General features: G+C 28.3%; 2 protein-coding genes across 2 annotated transcripts; one reads left to right on the top strand and one right to left on the bottom strand.

Annotated features, from left to right (window-relative positions):
- Positions 1-1903: 1903 nt before the first annotated feature.
- On the top strand, positions 1904-11555 carry LOC145180990 (serine/threonine-protein kinase 38-like). The gene is made up of 14 exons (XM_090071851.1): positions 1904-2153; positions 3499-3550; positions 4761-4883; positions 5390-5473; positions 5858-5981; positions 6167-6284; positions 6747-6783; positions 8176-8278; positions 8394-8452; positions 8523-8673; positions 9319-9409; positions 9744-9842; positions 10387-10475; positions 10629-11555. Exons 1-14 carry the CDS (start codon positions 2038-2040, stop codon positions 10739-10741), a joined length of 1359 nt encoding a protein of 452 aa, XP_089927977.1. The 5' UTR covers positions 1904-2037; the 3' UTR covers positions 10742-11555.
- A 3374-nt stretch (positions 11556-14929) lies between these two features.
- Positions 14930-18624, bottom strand: LOC145180987 (uncharacterized). Its single transcript, XM_090071850.1, has one exon. The coding sequence runs from the start codon at positions 18399-18401 to the stop codon at positions 15072-15074; it is 3330 nt and encodes a 1109-aa protein (XP_089927976.1). The 5' UTR covers positions 18402-18624; the 3' UTR covers positions 14930-15071.
- Between the last annotated feature and the right edge of the window lie 2169 nt (positions 18625-20793).

Genomic DNA, 20793 nt, shown 5'->3' with positions numbered 1-20793 from the left:
TCAGCGTACATCCCACCCCCCCACCCCTTCACCTTTAAGTTATCCACTCAATGTCAGAACTCACTGTTAACCGCCCACCTTTCAATTGTCGGTTGCGCTTTCTTCGATTGCTTGTGTTAGCGCCCGCTGCGTCGAATAGGCCGCTTATTGTCAGTGCTCACTGCACCTAGCCACATACCAACCTAACTTCCCAATGTTAGCAGAGACTTTTTTTGTTATCCTAATAACTTTTGTTGTTCCTTTTGCAGTTTTCCAAACACGCAAGCTGCGAGCTCCAGCTTGTCTGATTGGTCAAATCTGAAGCATTAGAAACAATACTACTACTGGTACTGGTACAAAAACAAGTTCTACTTGACCACTGATCTTCAGTTCGTAACAATCAACCTCTTAAAAATTCTTCCGACTCCAATTTACCACTTCCAAGTGGCATTCTTTCCCATAAAGTTTAAAGTTTTAAAAGACTTAATAGCTGAAAAAGTTACAGTTTATTTATTCAAAATTACAGTTTTTCAGTGAATTAGAGCACATTAGCTATAAGCAACTTAACAAGATTTTTAAATCGTTTAAAATATTTTTAAAAGTTTAGTAGTAATTTTTGTTTAATTTTTCTGTGTCAACATTTCTATCATGAATTTAAATATCGATTTAAGATTACTCTTCACAAGAAAAAGAGTCAAACTTCTATTTTCTTATTTGAATATTTTTTAGGGCTGGGAGTTAAGGTTAAATTTAGTATAATAATTTTAAAAGAAAAACAAAATTGAGAGTTGAACAAGATATATATTCTATTACACAATATAGAAATAATAAAAAAACATTAACTGTTTCAATCTTATTGCTGTCACTGTAAATACCTGCGTTTTTTAGAGTCGAACGAAATAAATTACGTAATTGATTATAAATTGATTTCACAAGTGTTTTATAATTTGTAATTCACTTTAGTTAGAAATTGAAAAAATCCGGATCTGAACCGCTTTTCATTGAAAGTTAAAACAAGTAGTTGATAATAAGGGGTACTAATTAAATAAGGTTTATTACTATTACAAAATTCTAAGTGTACATGTCGCAAATCTTTCTCCGAAAACTTGAAAAACTCTGAAAATCGAACCTTGAAATAGATGCCCTGTAGATAAAAATTGTAACTTACGGCAATTTGTAATTAAAGACATGGCGCTCAAACCACTTCACAACAAACGCATAACTAAGGAGGTTTAGTACACCTCCTTGTATTAAACCTCCTTGCGCATAACAAGATTTTAAAAAAATATTTTTTTGGGCGACAGTAACAATATATTTTTCGCAAATTAAAAATTTAGTAAGACTAAATTTAGTTAGACTAAAATGTTAATCGACTAAATTCACTTAGACTACAAAGTTCGTTGACTAATATTAGCTACGCTAAAAAGTTAGCCGATTAAATTTAGTTAGACTAAGCAGTTAGTCTACTAATTTTTGTTACAGTTCTTTTAGTTAAGTTAGTTACAATTTTTAAATTTGGTCACAACACAAATATTTTTCTTTGGCCACAAAGTTAACACACTTGAAAATTAAAAATACAACTACAGATTTTATTTTTCAATTTTTCTTTATTAAGTTTTATTTCAATAAGTGGTTGGGTAAACTTTTAGCTTCACTAATTCAAACTATGCGATAAACTTTGAACAAAAGCTTTCAAATTTTAGGTTTAAATTAGAGATAAAAAAGGCGAAATTCAAAAAATCTAAAAAATCCCTTATTACTACTTCAAACATTTAACTATATAAGATATGAGAACATTTACTTTTGTAAGAAATAAGAATTTAGCTTTAGGGAAGAATGAAAAGATAATTAGATAATTTAATTTTTTTCGTGCTTTCAATTCTGGCGAATTCAATTTTCAATTATGGTAAATCTTTTTTTTTTTTTTAATGTTTTGAACGTTTTCGGGAATTGAAGACCCAGATCGAATCGTCAATTTTTAAAGCGATTTAGCTGTGTAATACTGCCTTGGAACTCAAGACACTGCTGAAATGGCTTTATGAAAAGTTTCAAACTACAATGGCAACTAATAACCATTTTAGCAGTAAAGCGTTGGACAAAGCAGCTAAAACTAAGGCTACTATTGAACTTTTTTATACTACATTAATCACTCATACCAAAGAAAGAAAAGAGAGGTCAGTAAAAATTGAAGTTAAATTAGTCGCTAAGTGAAAGTTGTTTTTTACTTTTAACTCCAATATGTATAAGGTAAAGTTAACAAATTTAAATCATATAACAGTATAGCTGGCATAAGTAAAGCATTCTTTTTTTTAAAGTTTCTCATATTAGCTTTTAATAATGGAAAATCTTTAGAATATATTTATCAATGTTATTTGCAATTTCCAGAATTACTTTATTGTTAATCATTTGACATTACTCTGATTATAATTGAAAATTTAAATAAATATTGATATGAAATAAAACTGATTGGAATACTTTTTGATAATAGATATTACAATTATTTTTTCCAATATGTAGCCAATGTTTACATAATTGTTTCGTTTTTAAAAGATAATTCAATCATTAACTACAGCTTTGGTAGTGTTACTTATTACATAAAGTTACAAATAAATTTCAATTCCTGATTTTCTCAAATCTGGTTGTGTAGAACTTCAGCTAATAATGAACAATATATTTACATCAATCAAAAGCAATATATTTTGTGTTTAAATAAGATTAATTACATAATGAAAATAGAATTTTAAAAAATTTATAAAGTAATACACATAAATCAGACTTTAAATAGAGATAAAATATAGGTAAAATAAATAATAGATATATGTTTACATATTTACACACGCACACATGCACATATATATAAATATACACACATGTATGTATGTATGTATGTATGTATGTATGTATGTATGTATGTATGTATGTATGTATGTATGTATGTATGTATGTATGTATGTATGTATGTATGTGTGTATGTATCTATGCATGCCATGCATGTATGTATTTATTTATTATTGATTCAGTACAAGCTACTTTTAATAAGCTCTAAAATGCTGTTTAAACTAAAAATTAAATAAAACTTGTCTAACAAGCCTTGCTTACCTAACTATTGATGCAAAATCAATCTCTGTTCTTTCTTGTTGCTACAATAAGTTAATATGGAAAATGTTACTGAGTTGAAGACTTTATTTCAAAAGCAAATTTTATCAAATTTTGATTGAAACATGATTTTGTAGACAACTTAAAAAGTTTTTGTTTTACTTTTTTTTTTTGTTTCTTAAAAAAACAACCCTAATTATGAAATACTTGCCGCATGAAGCATGAAGAAGTTCTTCAAAAACAACCTTTTCTTGTCAAAGTTTTTTTCTGTCTCCTAAAAAGTAAGCTACTTATATTATTTAGACCATATAATGTAACCTTGTCATTTAGATAAAATAAGTATTAGTCCATATTACTTGAAAATATTATTAACAAACTTGTAAGAATTTGGAATAATATTTATATATTTTAAAAATATTTTAGAGTCAAACAACTGGAGGAAATTATGGAGAAAGAAGGGCTTTCTGAAAAAGAGGTTTAAAATTTACTTTTTACATACATCAGTTGATATGTATATATATGTATATATATATATATATATATATATATATATATATATATATATATATATATATATATATATATATATATATATATATATATATATATATACCTGTGAGATATTGCAGCAACTCTGATAAGAATCCATTTCTATGATAAGAAGATATAAATTGATCTTTCAGACAGTTTTTCTTTCATCGCTACTAGCTTTTCTATAGCTGAGTTATATTTTGAGACTTATTTACTTATTAATTACAAAATGAAACAACTACTCTTAGTTATTTCATTTTTTCTTTCCTATGATTAACAATTTTGTGATTTTTTGTATTCAGAAAAACAATTTTAAAAAATGAAATTTTCATTGTTGAACCCAATATATTTTGGGGAAAAAAGCAAATTTTCATAATGAAATGAAATTTGCTTGTTTTTTTATTGACATTTTAATCAGCAAAAAAGAAAGTGAGAGTTATGAAAAAGATCCATCAGATTAAATTTCTATTATATGAAAAAAAAGCTTCATCATGTAAAATATCCATCAAATAAAAGGTCTTAGCAATCTTTTAGAAAATAATACAAAAAGTGAAGAAGCTAAAAATGATTTCAAGGTTTAAAAGTCAAGTATTTTGTAGAAAACAGTATTAATTAACCTTTAGATATGATTATTAGATTAATAAAGAAAGGGCCACTTTTTTTTTATTAATTTTTAAAAGTTTCATATGTCATCTTCAATCTTGCAGTTAATATAAATGATTCATTAATTGAAAAAGTTGAGGAAACTGGTTTGATCCGAAAAAGATATTGTCAATGCGTATTCATAGGAGGTAGTTGTTTGAAAACATAGTTGGAGTGAGGAAGTGTTATTAAAACCCTAGGGAAATCAATTTGATGTTTACAAAATAAGGCATTTCAAGAAGAAGCTTATAGTAGATACTTCTATATGTAATCAGAAAACTTGTATTTACAATGAGCTAAAATTATTAAGAAGCTGGTGCTAGGAGCTGAGCTTAAGCTGAATTGTGAAAAATAGTTGCAGCTCCACAAGCATGATTATAACAGCATTTATGGCTCTTTATTTGGTCAAGATTTTGATATAATAATGCATATACTGAAAAGCTTGATTTTTTTTCTTATAATTTCTTATGGATACATAATGTATTGAATGTTAGCTTTCAATAAAATTTTAGAAAGAAACCAGAAGAACATTGTATGCATTGCGCGAGACAGAGTTTCTCCGGTTAAAGCGAACAAGGATTGGAAGGGAGGACTTTGAATCATTAAAGGTTATTGGAAGAGGTGCTTTTGGAGAGGTATTGAGTTTGCTTATATTTCTCTTTGAGTCTCTATGTTTTATATAAAACATAAACCAGATGAAGTTCTCATTTTTGCCTTGGATTAACTTTGTATTCTGCTAGAACTACTAAATGCTTGCCTGTTCCTCTTCTCTCTGCCTTACTCCTTAAGTTTGCATTTATTCTTGCTACATGTTTTTTATAAAAATCTCTGTCTTTTTTCTTTTCAAGTTTTAGTATATGATGCATTGATTATTATAGTTATTTAATTTATTTAATTTAATTCCTGTAATTCATTTAAATCCATTTTTATAGATTTTATTTTTACTTTATCATTTATTTATTACTTGGCAGATTGATAATAAAGATAGTTTGGTCTATATACAGAACAGGTTATAAACAGCTACAAGAATTGAACTCTTTCTGGCTTGTAATATGAAATGTTTTTGTTTTTTTTTCCCCCCCATTTTTTAAGTGTTGAATAAAATAATTACTTTTTTGATGAAAAAATAACTTATCATTAGGTGCGCTTAGTTCAGAAAACTGATACTGGTCATGTTTATGCTATGAAAATATTGCATAAGAAAGACATGCTGGAAAAAGAACAAGTATGTTCCCTTTTTTTTATGAGAAAAAAAAAAGCAATATAAGGCATTAAAACTGCCTTAGTAATCTTAGAAAAACTTGTTTGTTTTTTCTGTAGCCTCCTTTAAGATATTTTTTTCTCTAGCCTTTGATGTAGAATTGTTGAGGTAATTACAAATGATAGTTACATTAACTCTGCATAGACTTTTCCTCAATTGTAATCATTCAAAAAGATCAAAGTGTTGTACTTTTACAACGCTCTGCTATTTTCCTTTTCAGAGATCTAATAAGATTTTGAAGACCTACTCAATATTGATTTTAAAGAATTGCTTTTTTAAATTTAAAGGCTTCAATTGTAAAGGTCTGCTCTATTAAATCAAAATTTTTAACAGTTATTTCTTTTCTAGGTTGCACATGTCCGTGCTGAAAGAGATATTCTTGCTGAATCAGATAATTCTTGGGTAGTTAAAATGTATTATTCATTTCAAGATGTGAGCTGTTTGTATTTAGTGATGGAGTTCCTGCCTGGAGGTTTAGTGAGATCTTTTTTTTTTTTATTTGCATTTTTTTTTTTATTAATTTTTATTTATTTATGTTTATTTACAATATTTTAAAAATAATTTTGTTATAACAAATTAATCTTTAGTTCTTTTTTCAATGGTAGTAATCATCTTAAATCTGTGATTAGAAACTCTTGATTTTGCTCTTGTTAACAGGTGATCTGATGACACTACTTATAAGAAAAGACACATTTACTGAATCCCAAACTCAGTTTTACATGACAGAGTCTATATTAGCTATTAATTTTATTCATCAACTAGGATTTATACATAGGTATGATGTTTACTCTTTTTTAATATTACTTTAGTTAAGATATTTGATTTCATGTTTAAATTTTAAGTTAATATCTATAAAGAAGTAAGCAGTTTACAAGATGCTCTAATATCTAGCGCATCTAATATCTAGTGCATCTAATATCTAGCGCATCTAATATCTAGCACATCTAATATCTAGTGCATCTAATATCTAGCGCATCTAATATCTAGTGCATCTAATATCTAGCGCATCTAATATCTAGCGCATCTAACATCTAGCGCATCTAATATCTAGCGCATCTAACATCTAGCACATTTTGAAATTATTAACTTCTGTAACTTCAAAAATGTTAATAAGAAAATATTGAGATTGTTTTTTTTTAACTTTTTTTTGTTTATTTTTAAAATAAGAAACTTCAAAAAATGATTTGTTGCTTATTTAAATTGAGCTATTTTTAAAATTCTGTTTTTAACTTTTTAGAGACATAAAACCAGACAATTTATTGTTAGATGCAAGGGTATGTATTTTATTTATTTTTAAATGCTATTATTTATCATGAGTGTGTTTTTAAGTAAGTCTCAGAATGTTCATATAGTTTATATTCTTCATAAAGATCCTAATGTTTTTTTATGAGATCTTTAAAGATTTTTTAAAGTTCTCATCAGCTATAAAGATCCTAATGTTTTTTATGAGATCTTTAAAGATTTTTTAAAGTTCTCATCGTCTATTAAGATCCTAATGTTTTTTATTTATTTTTTATAAAAAAATTCTATTAGTAAGAGATCTAACAGATTTTATTTTTAAAAACTTTTTTTGTTAATTTATTTTCATTATTAAATGGAGTTAAGTATAAATATAAGAATAATAATTTTAAAAAATATGAAAGGAGTATATACTAGTTTAAAAAATCTAGAAGTTTCTCTAAAACCATTATTTTCTCTAAAAACATCATTGTTTGGTCCTGAAAAATGCTAATGATAATTGTTAGTATATTTAGGACATAGATGTTAATTAGATCCTTAACATTAATGAAGGTTTATTTATCACAGTCAGAAAGTTCTACTTCAAAAAAAGTGCAGTTCTATGATCAAATACAAAAAATTATTTCTTGAGGAGAGAGAAATGATCGTGTTGTTACAGGAGTTAATGGTATTTTCAAATTCAAAAGTTATGATTTTGATCTGTTAGATTTAGTTTTGTAGAATAACTATATTTAGTTTGTGACATTTTTATAGAAAAAAAAAGTGATACAGGTTATTTTTTAAACAAATTTTAATCCACTTGGGTTGTTAATTTACTCAAATTTCAATCCACTTGATTACCAATTGCATCATAAAAAATAAAAAATTTTTAGTATTTTCTGACTTTTTATTTATTTTCAAAATCATCCACTAAAGAAAATTTTTTCAAGAATAAAAAGGGTTTTACAATATCTAATTAATATAGCCACCATCAGCTATGATTACAGCTTCAATCCCAGGTTGAAACTTTTAGCAACACCCTTTTAGCAATACCCTTTTAGCAATACCCTTTTAGCAATTGCTTGGTGATGGTAGCATTGATAATGCTAATGTTAGGATGTTGACAATCATAAACCTTGGCCTCAATATACCCCCACAAAAATATCTTTGCCTGGTTTTAACCCTCCTGAAAAATCAAGAGGGTTCAAATTTGCATAATAAGGAGCACCATCTTGGATAAAGTAAATTTTTTGTGGATTATTTTTTGCGGTGCAATCTGTAAACTTATACTTAGGTTATTGATGTCCACTTTGACAATCTTGTTTTATGTTTGTACCTTTTTCATTGTAACTTTGTTTTGTGACCAAAGTTATCTAAAATTATCTTGTTTCAAATTGATCATTTTCATTTTCAGAAAAGGTTAGATGTAGTACTCAAAACTTTTTTAGGGTCATATCAAGCTGTCAGATTTTGGCTTGTGCACAGGTTTAAAAAAAGCGCACCGTACTGATTTTTATAGAGGAATTACACCAGCTGCTGTTGTAGATTTATGTAAGTAAAAGATTTCAAAAAGTTTTTTAATTCCATTACTTTATTGCAATTATTTTAATGTTAAAAAAGTTTGTTTTTTTCTAGGTAGTAGGTAGACCTTTACTTCTTTTTCTAGGTAACAGTGTTGGAACTAAAGAAAAAGCAATGACATGGAAACGTAATCGTCGTCAAATGGTAGATGGTGTTCAATTTTTTTTTCTCTTTGTTTGACTTTAAGGGTTTTTAAGAATGATTTTGTTATTAGGCATATTCAACTGTTGGAACACCTGATTATATTGCTCCTGAAGTTTTTACTCAAGGTGGTTATGAAAAGTCATGTGATTGGTGGTCATTAGGTGTTATTATGTTTGAAATGCTTATAGGATATCCCCCATTTTGCTCTGAAACTCCTCAAGGTAAATAATTTCATTGTAAAACGTTTAAAGATTAAATGTGCTTATAAAGCTTTCATGTTAGTTTGTTTCGTAGTGATCGGTTTGCTTTGCTAATTTTGAACTTAATAACATTTCAAATACAATGCACTAAAATTAAGACAAGTTTTTGTTTTAAATGGTTGACTTGTGAAATAAAAGTTTAGATTTGTTTTAAGTTCACTACCTAAAAGTAGTTTTTTCAAGAAATTTGTTTAAATTTGAGCATAGTAGCAGTACTTTGAGCATATTAGCAGTACTGTAATGTCTTTATTAGAAAATAAAGGGGAAGTGTTTTCTTAAGTCAATATGAGAGTATGAAATTGTATTGTTGATAAATAAACTAGCAATTAACTTGCTTTCAATTTGTTAAAAGATTAATGAAATCAGACATAGCCTGCTAATGAAATCAGATATGATATAAAGTGCTTATGTATAAGTGTTTGACTTTTGAACAAATTCTGCATAATTGCAATACAAAATGTGCAAATGTAGTTTTTAAAATGTGCCAATTAAATGCAATGTTTTAACTGAAGTATAAGATTTTTTTGGAGTGCCAATTAAATGCAATGTTTTAACTGAATTATAAGAATTTTTCTTAAGAAACATGAAAAAATATGTTTTCTTTAGAAACATATCGCAAAGTAATGAACTGGCGTGAAACACTTGTGTTTCCTATAGAGATGCCTATTACAAACACTGCAAAGAACCTCATATTAAAGTATTTAAAATCTTCATTTTCTTCTGTTCTTTTTATTGAATGCTTATTTTGCGTTGCTGAATAACTTAGGAAAAGGGTTGAAGCTTGCTCCTTACAAATCTTTTGTTTGAAACTTTTACAAACACATGGTTAAATAAGTACATAACTTTAATTGAACTGAATTACAATTTAAGAAGTTTCTGAAACACAGTTTAAATGCAAAAAAAATTAAACACTGTTTTTCTGTTACTTTTGCTGCCAATTCTGCTTCTACCTCAACCAGTTCTTTGTCTTCTGATTCCAAAAGGTAACTTTACGGAATATTATATTTTGATTTTAATTTTCCTAAATGCAGTTTTTGCACTGATGCCGATCATAGACTTGGACGAAATGATGGGATATTAGAAATTCAGTCTCACCCTTTTTTTAAAGGAGTTGATTGGGAACACATAAGGTAAAGATGAACTTAATTTTTTTCATTTGAAACATTTCATAAACATAGCTTTTTATGTTATTTGATGTCTTTTTTTTTTTACAAAACATAAAAAATATTGTTCTTTTTACTTTACCATTCTATCAATCTTAGTAGTAGGGCTAGGTGGGGCAAAATGGGACATTTGATACCATTTGTTGAGAGATTTTTCAAAATTGTAATTAAAAAAAGAAATTGATTTTGCATTCTGTTATATTTGTTCCATTTTAACTTCTAATTTTTTTTTATTTTGAAGTTGTAAATCTATGATGGTTAAATCAAATCTTTTCCTAAAATTTTATGAATTTTTGTTTAGGCATTAATGTATCCGATGTATGTATGTATGTATGTATGTATGTATGTATGTATGTATGTATGTATGTATGTATGTATGTATGTATGTATGTATGTATGTATGTATGTATGTATGTATGTACATCGTTTTCATAGTTTGGTTGTAAATACTATCTTCATAATTTAATTACAAGTAAAATTTTTATTATTGCTGTTTCTGCCAATTTTATAGAGACCGCCCAGCAGCCATTCCTATTGAAGTAAAAAGTATAGACGATACTTCAAATTTCGATGACTTTCCAGATGTTGATCTTTCATGGAGTAAGTGAATATATTTTTCTGAACCTTAATCTCTCATATGTTCGTACTATTGTAACCACGTACAACTCCTCTTCATTCCATTTTATTTTTTCACTTTTAAGAATGATGATCCTGTCAGTATCTCACTTTAAATCCCTCAACTGAATTTTTTAGATCCTCTTCCTGAGAATAACGAGCTTTCAAACAAAGATTGGGTATTCTTAAATTATACATTTAAAAGATTTGAGGGATTGACTCAAAGAGGAATGCGATCTCTACCTATATAAACTAATGACAAATATAATATAAATATAAAAATCTTGTTTGCTTATTTTTGTAATATATATTTAAGTTTTGATTTTCAGCGTCTTTTTTTTTTCTCTCTCTCTCTCTATCAGGAGTTTTGAACTTTTCTTGTTTTGATTTTTTTTTTGTCTTTTATGACTGATGCCAACAGAAGTTATTTAAGCATACATGTACTTTACTACAAGATTAAAATTATAGATAAGTTCAACTTATTTTAGCCCATGAAAAATCTGAAAGATATTTTTTTTGTTTTACTTGTTAACTTTCATAATCTCTTCAGAGTTTTTTTTTCTTTGTTTTTTATGCTGCAAAAATCAGATATTTTGTGGTAAAATGAGCTGCTCTCATGATTACTTTTAAATATCTTCGCTGGTCGAAGCGCTTCTCTTATTTTAGCTTTAATTCGATTCAACCTTTAACTTTCATTAAAAACCATTATGAAATGTGAATAGTCGCGTGTATAAAAAAATATTGTATATTTGTAAAGTTTTTCCATTTTTTACATTTTTACTCACTTTCGATTGGTCAATTTATAATGGGATAAATTTCAATTGGATACGTAATTTTTTATTTTCTTTTTATTTGTTTTGTTAAACCTTTTGATCTTTCCCCTGTCTTTCTTTGTCAAAATTAAACTTTCAATAGTAAATATTTTATTATGTAAGAGAAAAATAAGGTTTCATATTTAAATTTTTGCTTCAGAAGCAGCCCAATGATCTGGTGTATTATTTGCTAGTTATGATGATATATGTTTGGTCAAAAAGTTGGTCTACTGAATAGTTTTTGTTTTTTTTTATCTGTGTTTTTTCTTTATTGTTATTCCGGGTGGAACCCTGTAGTTTTATGTTAAGCTAACGCTCTTAATAAAAATAAAATTCCTTACGATTGGACTGCTATGTTCCGGGTTCCGGGTTGTTCATAGTGAAGTTCTGTTGACATCCGATTGTTATACTGGATTATCTTTACTCTACTTTTAGCATAATCATCAACAACTTTAATAACATTGATTTATTTTCTACTTTCTACGCCAAAACTAAGAGAGCGTATTGAAGTTTATAAAAAAAAGTACGCTACAGATTATTTAAATTTCAATAGAAAAATATTATTTAAAAATATATTGATTTAGGTAAAATATAGCATAAGTATCTACTCTATGCAAGATAGATGTACATTACCTTAGCAACGTAACAAAAAAAATACCACTATTTTCAAGTTCAAAACTAAAGGAACTTGAATATATACTATCAAAAGGATATCAGATTAGTAATTGATGACATTTACTGTTCTTAATAGCATACCTATGAGGCATAGACTTGATTCGTTTGTCAATTTGAATTTGTGACCCGGCATTTTGAAGTTCCTGATACCATTCAGCATTTCTGAATCACGCAAACGCACTTTATCATCCAGTTTTCAATAAATTCTTAATAGGATTTAGATCAGGAGATTGCGCAGGTCATTGCAATGATTTTATTTGTATCAAAATTTAATGTGTTTTGATGTTAGTTTGGAATCATTCCCCTTTTCCGTCCAATTTCTTAGAGTCTTTGCGAACTTTTTCATTTACGGGTTTTTTTTGCAGTATGATACAACCTTGTGTCATCCAAAAGTCGCCATACAGAATTTTCTGAAATATCGAGTCTCCATTTGCAAATGGTATCTCTGACACAAGCAAATGGATTCTTTTTCACGCACCTAATTTTACAATCATTCGTACTGTTTGTAAAATTATTAGGTTGGACTACTTTTCCTCGGTCGTCCAACTAAATGCTCAGTTTCAACAATTCCTTTGGTTTAATATTTATCAAATAACTGACTTAAAGCTGCTTTTGACGTTTTATACTTTTTACCTAATTTACTTTGTGTTGTTCCAGTGTTATCGTCATTGATTATTTTTTGTTTAAAATCACTATTATATTTATAAGGTGGCATTTTGTCGTCTTTTAGCTGAAATTTTACTGTAATTTCCCAATAAACTTGCTCTTCATTTTTTTCAAAACAATATTTTCTATAAAACAATATTTGTATTTTATGTAACGTAAAAGACTAAATATAAAACTACGTCTTCCTTAGTTAAAACCCAGATTCGAAATGGACAATTTATGATTATATTGCAGAGCTATATTCAATTTAGCGGTAATAAGATATAAGTTCCGTTTGTTTTGAAATGTTGCAATTTTTATACTGTTTGGTTTTTGTACAAAAACAAAAAGTTAAAAGAGACTCATACAAGTGAGAAAAAAAACAAGAATAAATTCCCCATATTTATAAGCAAATATCTAATAAAGGTTTAAAATGTTTAACACTTATCTTTATTGTTTCCTGGAAAAGCATTTTGTTTTAGAGTTCCCTTAGTTTTGGAGGACAATGTATATACGATTATACGATATATACGGTTGAATGCACTTCTATGTCTTAGCTTTGGAGAATAGTAATCGAAAGCGAAATCAAGGTCATTGAAAAATCTTGTCTCAGGATCTTATCGATATTGAAGTTATGAAATTCTCATAAAACTTGCTCTTCATTTTTTTCAATTTTTTTAATCTACGAGATGGTCTATTCTTATTGGGACATTCCCTCTTCACTGCAAGTGCCATCTTTTGTTTGTCATTTTCGTTGGTACCGTGGCTAAAAAGTGATAATGTAGCTAACTCTTCATTTAAACGCCTAAGATGACTTTTCATTACTCCTTAAGATCTTGAAGGAAAGTCAGCTATATATATATTGAGGCAGGCATAGTGAACCATCGCTTTATACATACCAGGAAAGCGAACATATCAATGCCCTTGCAGTAAAAATCTCACGATTCTTAAGTGCAAATAGATTTTTTAATAAGCATTTTTTTACAAAGTATACAACTCTTTGCATTCAATCAAATACCTCAAATAAAGGATGTTAAGCAGTTTTCAAATTTTTTGAATATTAGGCTTCGATGATCCTATCACCCCATATGATCACTTATGTTCATATGGCTCAAACTATCTTAACGAAAAATGTTAACTCAAGGTAAAGTTGTACGGCGTCTACCTAACTCAATTATGATATTTCTAGAATTGAGATCATGCATAAAGTTTAATAAAATTTTCTGATATGTTTGGTAGGACATTTTTTCTTTTGAGTCTTAAAGTATATTAAAATACGTATATTGTTCGTGGTTTTTGATTTGTTAAATTTTTGATTTTGACTGGACAAACAAATAAGCGCTCAGTTGTTTTCTTTGTATATACATTGATAGGGTAGACTGTTGAAAATGGACAAGGGAAAGTCTTTACATACGAATATATATTTGAATAATATCTAATGTTTGAACGATATCTAATTTTTGCATGTCCATGTTTAACTGAATCAGTTTCAACATGACAAAAAACACTTCACTGATATTTGGACGAAATTATTAAAATACGATTCAGTCTCTTGGTTTGAATAAGTTATACAATCATATAATTTAAATGAATTGTATGGTTATCTTAAAATTATCCTTATAATGTCAACATTTATTTTCAATTTCTTTTGTTTTTATATATTCCTTTTTTCTTTTATCTTTAGTTTAAAAGACATACTATTATATCATATTATTATAATATTTTGTACTTGGACTAACCTGGACTACCAAGGTTTACACAAATTTTTGTCAACTTTTGTTTTTAAAACTTCTAAAACCTATCAATAGTATCCTAGCAACACTAAACTATGGGAAGAATTAGAACTGTGTGAGTAAAAATATCTAAGCTCTAAATTTATTATTATTAGCACGTGAGTTAAGGTAATTCTGCTTCGGACTTCTCAGATGAAGTTTTTGAACGCTTGAACTCTCTTTTTATAATTTGAGTTAGGTGGGAAGTTGGTAGCAGATATTTTGAGCAATTATTTTAATATTTTATATAATTAAAAAAGTGAAAAAACAATACAAAACCTAAGAAATAAAGTCGTATTGGTTAAATGTAAACTCCAGTAAAAAGCTTCAAAACAGAGTTTATTGAAAGATACCAGTTCCTTTTAACAGATTCTTAGCTAAGATTACAGAAAAAGCTTACTAAAAAAGTAAAGTTATCATTTTTTTAAAAACGTTTTTGTAAATGTTAAGATGACAGTTTAAACAAAAAGAATCTTCAAAAATAATAACAAATAAAAAAATACTGTTAAAACTTAGAAAGAGAAAACATTTTGGATAAAGGATTTTGATTTAATTATGATAATTCAATAAAAATATGAAAATTATAAGACCAAACTTTAAAAAGCATTTAACATGTCATTGATTGAGTGAAATACTTGATACTTTTTTTAACTTTGCTATTTCTTCTTTGTTTATGTCTATTTGTCAGCCTTTTCATTTTTCACAATGTGTCTCTTTTTTTTATTCTTTGGAAAAACAAATTCATTTATCTTTGGGAGATTGCGCACTTTTTTAGGTAGTATTCGCTTTCTACCAATCCATCTTATCCCATGAACTTTAAATTCATGTAAAATTAAATCTCTTCTATTGTTAAATAAGCGATCACATATAAAACATGCTGGAGGACCCTTTATATCTTCAACTACACGCAATGCATTATCACTGTTTATTGAAGCATTTTTTAATCTTTTCAACTTATTTGAGCCTAATCTCTTTTGACTAGAAGGTCTAACTCCATTGCATTCATACAAATGCTTGAACATTGCCCCTTTATAATTAAATTTCTTTTGGCACTTTGGGCAATTTGAAACTGAATCAGGTAACTTTGGTATGCCGTTGGGCCAGTATTCCCAGTGGTTTTGTTTTGATATTTGATGACAAGAAAACAAGTGGGTTACTAAAGCTCTATTGCGATCAAAAGTGCGCTCACATTTTGGGCAGTCTAGAGATGTGTTGAGATGAGATGCTTCACTCTTTTTTTTCAACAAAGATTGTGAGTTTAAATTACCAGTAGTGTTAATTGTTGGGACATTAACTGATTCAATTTTTTTATGAGTTTGTCTAAAATGTGACGAAAATCCTCTATAGTTGCTAAACAACTTGTTGCATTTGAGGCATTTATGCTGTTGAAGAACTAGATCTGAACTTTGTTTTTTAGATGAGGCTGCACTTGCAGCACCTATAAGTTTAAAATATGGAGAACAATCTGCATTTATATTTCTTTTAAATCTTTTAGATGAAATTTTATTGGTGTGATCTTCATTTTTTGGCAGTGGCTCAGAAGTAGAACTGCATTCTTTGGTAGCTTCTACAACAAGTAACTGTGAACCTAAAAGTTTGTCTTGATCCAAAACCTTTGGAGAAGTTTGAATTTTTTCCTCCTTTTCATTGACTTCTTTGAACCAGACTTCATGCACCCGCCTATAATGAGATTTAAGTCCAGTAAAAGATTTAGTTTCCTTATCACAAATTGAGCATATGAACTGTGAAGTGTTCTTATTTAAAACACCCTTTGGAAGAAAATGCTGGTTGTCTCGAGATTCTAACTGATCTTTGTCACTAAGATGTTGTTTGATTGGTGATTTAGGTGCAATTAGATTTTGGACTGGAGTATCTTGAGTTGAAAAGGCACTGCAACTTGCATTCAATAGGTTTGATACCTCATCTGTGGTTGGTATCAGAAGTTCAAGATGTTCATTTTTTTTATGGGAATTCAAATCAGATACTGTGAGCAAAACTGAGTTACATTTGCTGCCTTTATTTTCGCTGGTGTCAGAGATTTGTTTATTGTGAACTTCAACTTTATGCTTGTGCAAAACATTCATTCTAGTAAAAATCTCGTCACAATCAGAACACATGATTTTTGAATGCAATTGTCTAGTGTGAAATTTTAGGAGAGCCCATGTATTGAAAATTCTACAACATTTGTTGCACCGATAGCCTTTAAATCTTTTATGATGAATTTTAATATGTTGTTTACGCCGAACATCAGAAATAAAAAACTCCATGCAAACATCACAAGAAAACATTGTTGTACCAACTTTTTTCTTTGCACACCTTACTGTGTGTTTGACTAGTAGTTGCTGTGACTTAAAAGTTAAACAGCAATTTTTGCAGATATGTAAATCAGTATCTAAATTTATTTTTTTGGAACTTTTAGAGTTTTTTCTTAAAGGAGATCTTTCGATTGTTTCAGTGTTTTCAAAAGTTGATCTTAAAGGAGAATCAGTTTTATTCTCAGCTATTTCAGAAATAACATGGTCAGCAGCAATATGTTCCAATAAAAGTCTGTTTGAGTCAAAAGAAACCATACAAAAACGACATTCATAGACTATTTTAACAGACTTATGGCGTGTGTAATGTTTACTAAGAGCTTCTGGTGTTTGAAAAATCTTATTGCAAGATCTGCATTTGAACTCAAGGATACTTCTTTCATGCATAGAGATATGCTCTAATACAGAACTGTGCAACTCAAATGGAATATTACAAATACCACATCGAAAAGGCATCCTAACATTGTGCAGCTTGATTCTATGGTGATTTAACTTTTTTAATGACAAGAACACTTCTTTGCAATCTTGGCAACTCATTTGAAGTTCAGTTTTACCACATCCATTTGTGTGCATCACATGATCTATTGTATTTGTGGACATGTGATCACACTTGTCACATATAAAAGTATGTTGTAGAAAATTATGTTCTTGAAGTAAACTTTTAGAAACAAAATCATCACCACAAGTTAAACATTCAAACAAACCTTCAGTTGAACGAAAACCTGCAAAAGCTGTAGCTTCTATATTAAATTCACATTCAGATATCTGTCCCATTTTTAGTTCAGTTTGAACACAAGCTACTTGCAGCTGCTTTGAGACAAATGTTTTTTCAATTTGCTCAGTTTGAATGCCAACTTCTTTTGTGTTTTTTAAAGGAATTAACAAAAGTCCTGCCAGCTGATTTAATGATGAGACAATTGAAGTAAAATTCTCACTAGGATTTAACAACAGAGTCCCGTTGTTTGGAACACTAAATGAACAATTATTCATGAGGCTGCAACTCAAATTACTAAATGTATCTACAACTTTCTTAGATTGATTTGTAATGTATTCATATAGTGTACTTGTTGGTAAGGCAGATAACTCTAAAGGAACTTGATTGATAATAGGTTTAGGTGTTAAAGAACTAGATGCTAAAACAAAGTTATTTTTTACAGGAGGAATTAGGTTACCACATGTCAAAGTACTGTATAGTGTTGTGGGTAGAGTACTGTTAATTGATGAAACATCACACATGTTATTTTGGGAACTGTAAGATACATAAGGAGAAGTCACTTGAATAGGTAAAACAGGAAAGTTATTTGAAAATGAGTTTGGAATAGCTGCTTTCTTAGGTATTTCAGGGCAAATAAACTCAGGATAATCAAGACCTATATTAGAATCTAAGTTAGAAAGTGTACGTGGATTAGTTACTTCAATGCATGGTGATAGAGAGCAATTTTTATGTATTGTATTAGTATCTACTACACCAAGAAGCTCTTTTTTAGAATTTTCATGTCTATTTGTCAGAATGTTTTGGCTTGGTAAAGGATTTTTTATCGCTTTATTATTTTTATTTAAGGGAGAAATTAGATTAGCCATAGGTTCAGGTTTAATATGACTACGTATATGAGCTGCTAGTCGATCAAGCCCAGTTTCACTGAAGTTACACAAAGAACAATACATTATTTTAACATTTGTTTCATCAACACCCATATCTGAAGTACCTGAAAAAAGACTGAGAACTACCAATCAATTATATTAAATTTTTTTATTTTAATATGATTAATTGGTAGTTATTAGTTTAGTACACAGAAGAGCAAATAAATGCAAAAGAGAAAAAATATTACTATATATAGTTTATAATACAAAAGTTATCAATTCCTTCTCTAAATTTCAGTCATGCTACAAAAGTTTATCATACACACAATATATATATACATATATATATATATATATATATATATATATATATATATATATATATATATATATATATATATATATATATACATATATATATATACATATATATATATATATATACATATATATATATATATATATATATATATATATATATATATATATATATATATATATATATTGTGTGTGTGTGTACATCAGCATATTAGCGATTCATTAGAAAAACAATACTCAGCGCTGATACATTCACTTAAATAGGAGGCTTCACTCAAAGTCGGAAAAATTAAGAAACAATAGCTGTTTGAATGTATAAATATGAATTTTTACGACAATTAAAACACGCAGTAAAAAATATCAGGGGGTTCAACATGGTTATAGTTCGTTCGTTGAAATGTTTCCTTCCAGAAGTTAACTTTTAAGATCAACTATGATTCTCATAACGAAATTGTAAGTCCTATTGAGAGAGATTTAATTCAGTTGCAATCAATTTTGAATTTCTTTTGAACGTATTTTGGCATCTCTGAAATCGAATTCCCTAAAGGAAACCTAATTGTAATAAATTCAAAAGGTATCCTGTTTAAATCAATTTATAATGCTGTATAGTTAAGTCAATACATTAAGAAGTAAATTGAATTGCTTAGATGCCTCTGTGAAGCACTATTATATTTTTGAATATAATTCAGAAAAGAGGAAATGTTTTTTTTATTATTATTTAAAACGATTCACAAACATTCAGGAAAAAAGTCCATAAGAAACACCAAAGAAATGGAATTCAGAGGACTATTAACACTAAAAAAGGTTCAGAAATACTCTGAAACTTATTTTTAAAAAAATTCTTTTGTGTATAATGTTTTTGTGGGTTGCACAAAATTGGAGTTAATTGTGCTTTTCACAAACAATCTTGAAAAGTTGCTTTATTCAAAGCTCTGGATACAATTTTGATTCTAATTTCTCTTCAAAATTACGTACTAAAGTTTGAACTTTTTTTTTTTTAAGTTTTTCCTAGACCCAGCTTTTTTAACTAAAATCTTTACAAAATATGTTTCATTATATTTTTATATTTTAATCAAAAATATTCGAAAATGTCTCAAAGGAGGCACGAAGGAAGATATCTTAACATCACTTAGAGAAGTGTTCCAATTGCAATTTACGTTTAACCATTTAACATAATTCAAAGTGCTGAGAACGAAATTGAATACAAGAAGGTTCAGGGGAGTAGTCGAGTAGCAGAAATAATATACAAGAAGATGGTTAAGCAAATTCGACCAGCCAATCAAACGTCGATGGACCGGAATTCGACTCTACAACAATCTTACTGCAAATGTATAACAAGTGGAAATGACTTTGTTTTTGTGGCAAAAGAATGTTTCAAAAGCTTTAAGGAAAAACTTTCATCTTCGGCGATAAATTTTTTTTCGCCTTAACAAATACCACATTCATCGACAATAGAACTCAACCCAGCAAGCACACAATGTTGAAACAACGTTGAAATAACGTTGATCGACGTTGGTCAACGTTATTTTAACGTTGTTTCAACGTTGTGTGCTTGCTGGGAATTGATATTGAGAGAAATCTTTTTTTTTCAAGCTTGGAATGTTTAAGAAGACTAAAGAATCTATGAATTTAAATTGTGCCACTGAAAAAAAAGTTAAGATGTTTCAGATGTGAATTAATCTAAGAAGCCGAAGGGTGTTAAAGTTCGAAATTTTATTTATTATTGTAACTCACTATTAAATATTTTGGTTATGTTTTTTAAAGGGATTTTTAAACTTTAGTTGAAAAATTATCCAATCTTCCGTTACTTTTTTAATACAAAATCTAGCATATAGTCTTGCACAATAATGTGGCAATTATTAATTTTCGCCCAATTGTTAACGAGGTAACATGAAATCTGTTTTTCTACAGACAAACAGATGGATTACAAGCAAATATCAAATAGATGCATGTAAAAACAAGAGACTTGCAAGAGAATAACAGTAGACAATACTATGTTTTTTAAAGAAGGAAGGAAAAAGCACTAAAGCCTCTATCAATAAAAATTGAAAAATATTGACATCAAGAGAAAGAAGGAGGAATAGTTTTGCAAAAAAAAAAAAAAAAATAAGTGAAGCACAAGCGCTTGAGCTTACTAAAAAATGACGAAAAATTGTTCAAACTTACATTTCTTTGGGGCTCGAAAGCT

Source organism: Hydra viridissima, unplaced genomic scaffold (assembly GCF_058129835.1).
Source record: "Hydra viridissima isolate aposymbiotic clone 2 unplaced genomic scaffold, HvirCarnegie_v1 scaffold_14, whole genome shotgun sequence".
NCBI lineage: Eukaryota > Metazoa > Cnidaria > Hydrozoa > Anthoathecata > Hydridae > Hydra > Hydra viridissima.
This window is presented reverse-complemented; position numbering and strand designations above follow the sequence as displayed.

Coding starts and splice junctions, on each gene's coding strand:
- LOC145180987 (XM_090071850.1), bottom strand. CDS start 18,401: ATGGGTGTTGATGAAACAAATGTTAAAATAATGTATTGTTCTTTGTGT.
- LOC145180990 (XM_090071851.1), top strand. CDS start 2,038: ATGGCAACTAATAACCATTTTAGCAGTAAAGCGTTGGACAAAGCAGCT. Junction 3,551..4,760: donor AAGGGCTTTCTGAAAAAGAG/GTTTAAAATTTA, acceptor ATAAAATTTTAG/AAAGAAACCAGAAGAACATT. Junction 9,410..9,743: donor GCAAAGAACCTCATATTAAA/GTATTTAAAATC, acceptor TCCTAAATGCAG/TTTTTGCACTGATGCCGATC.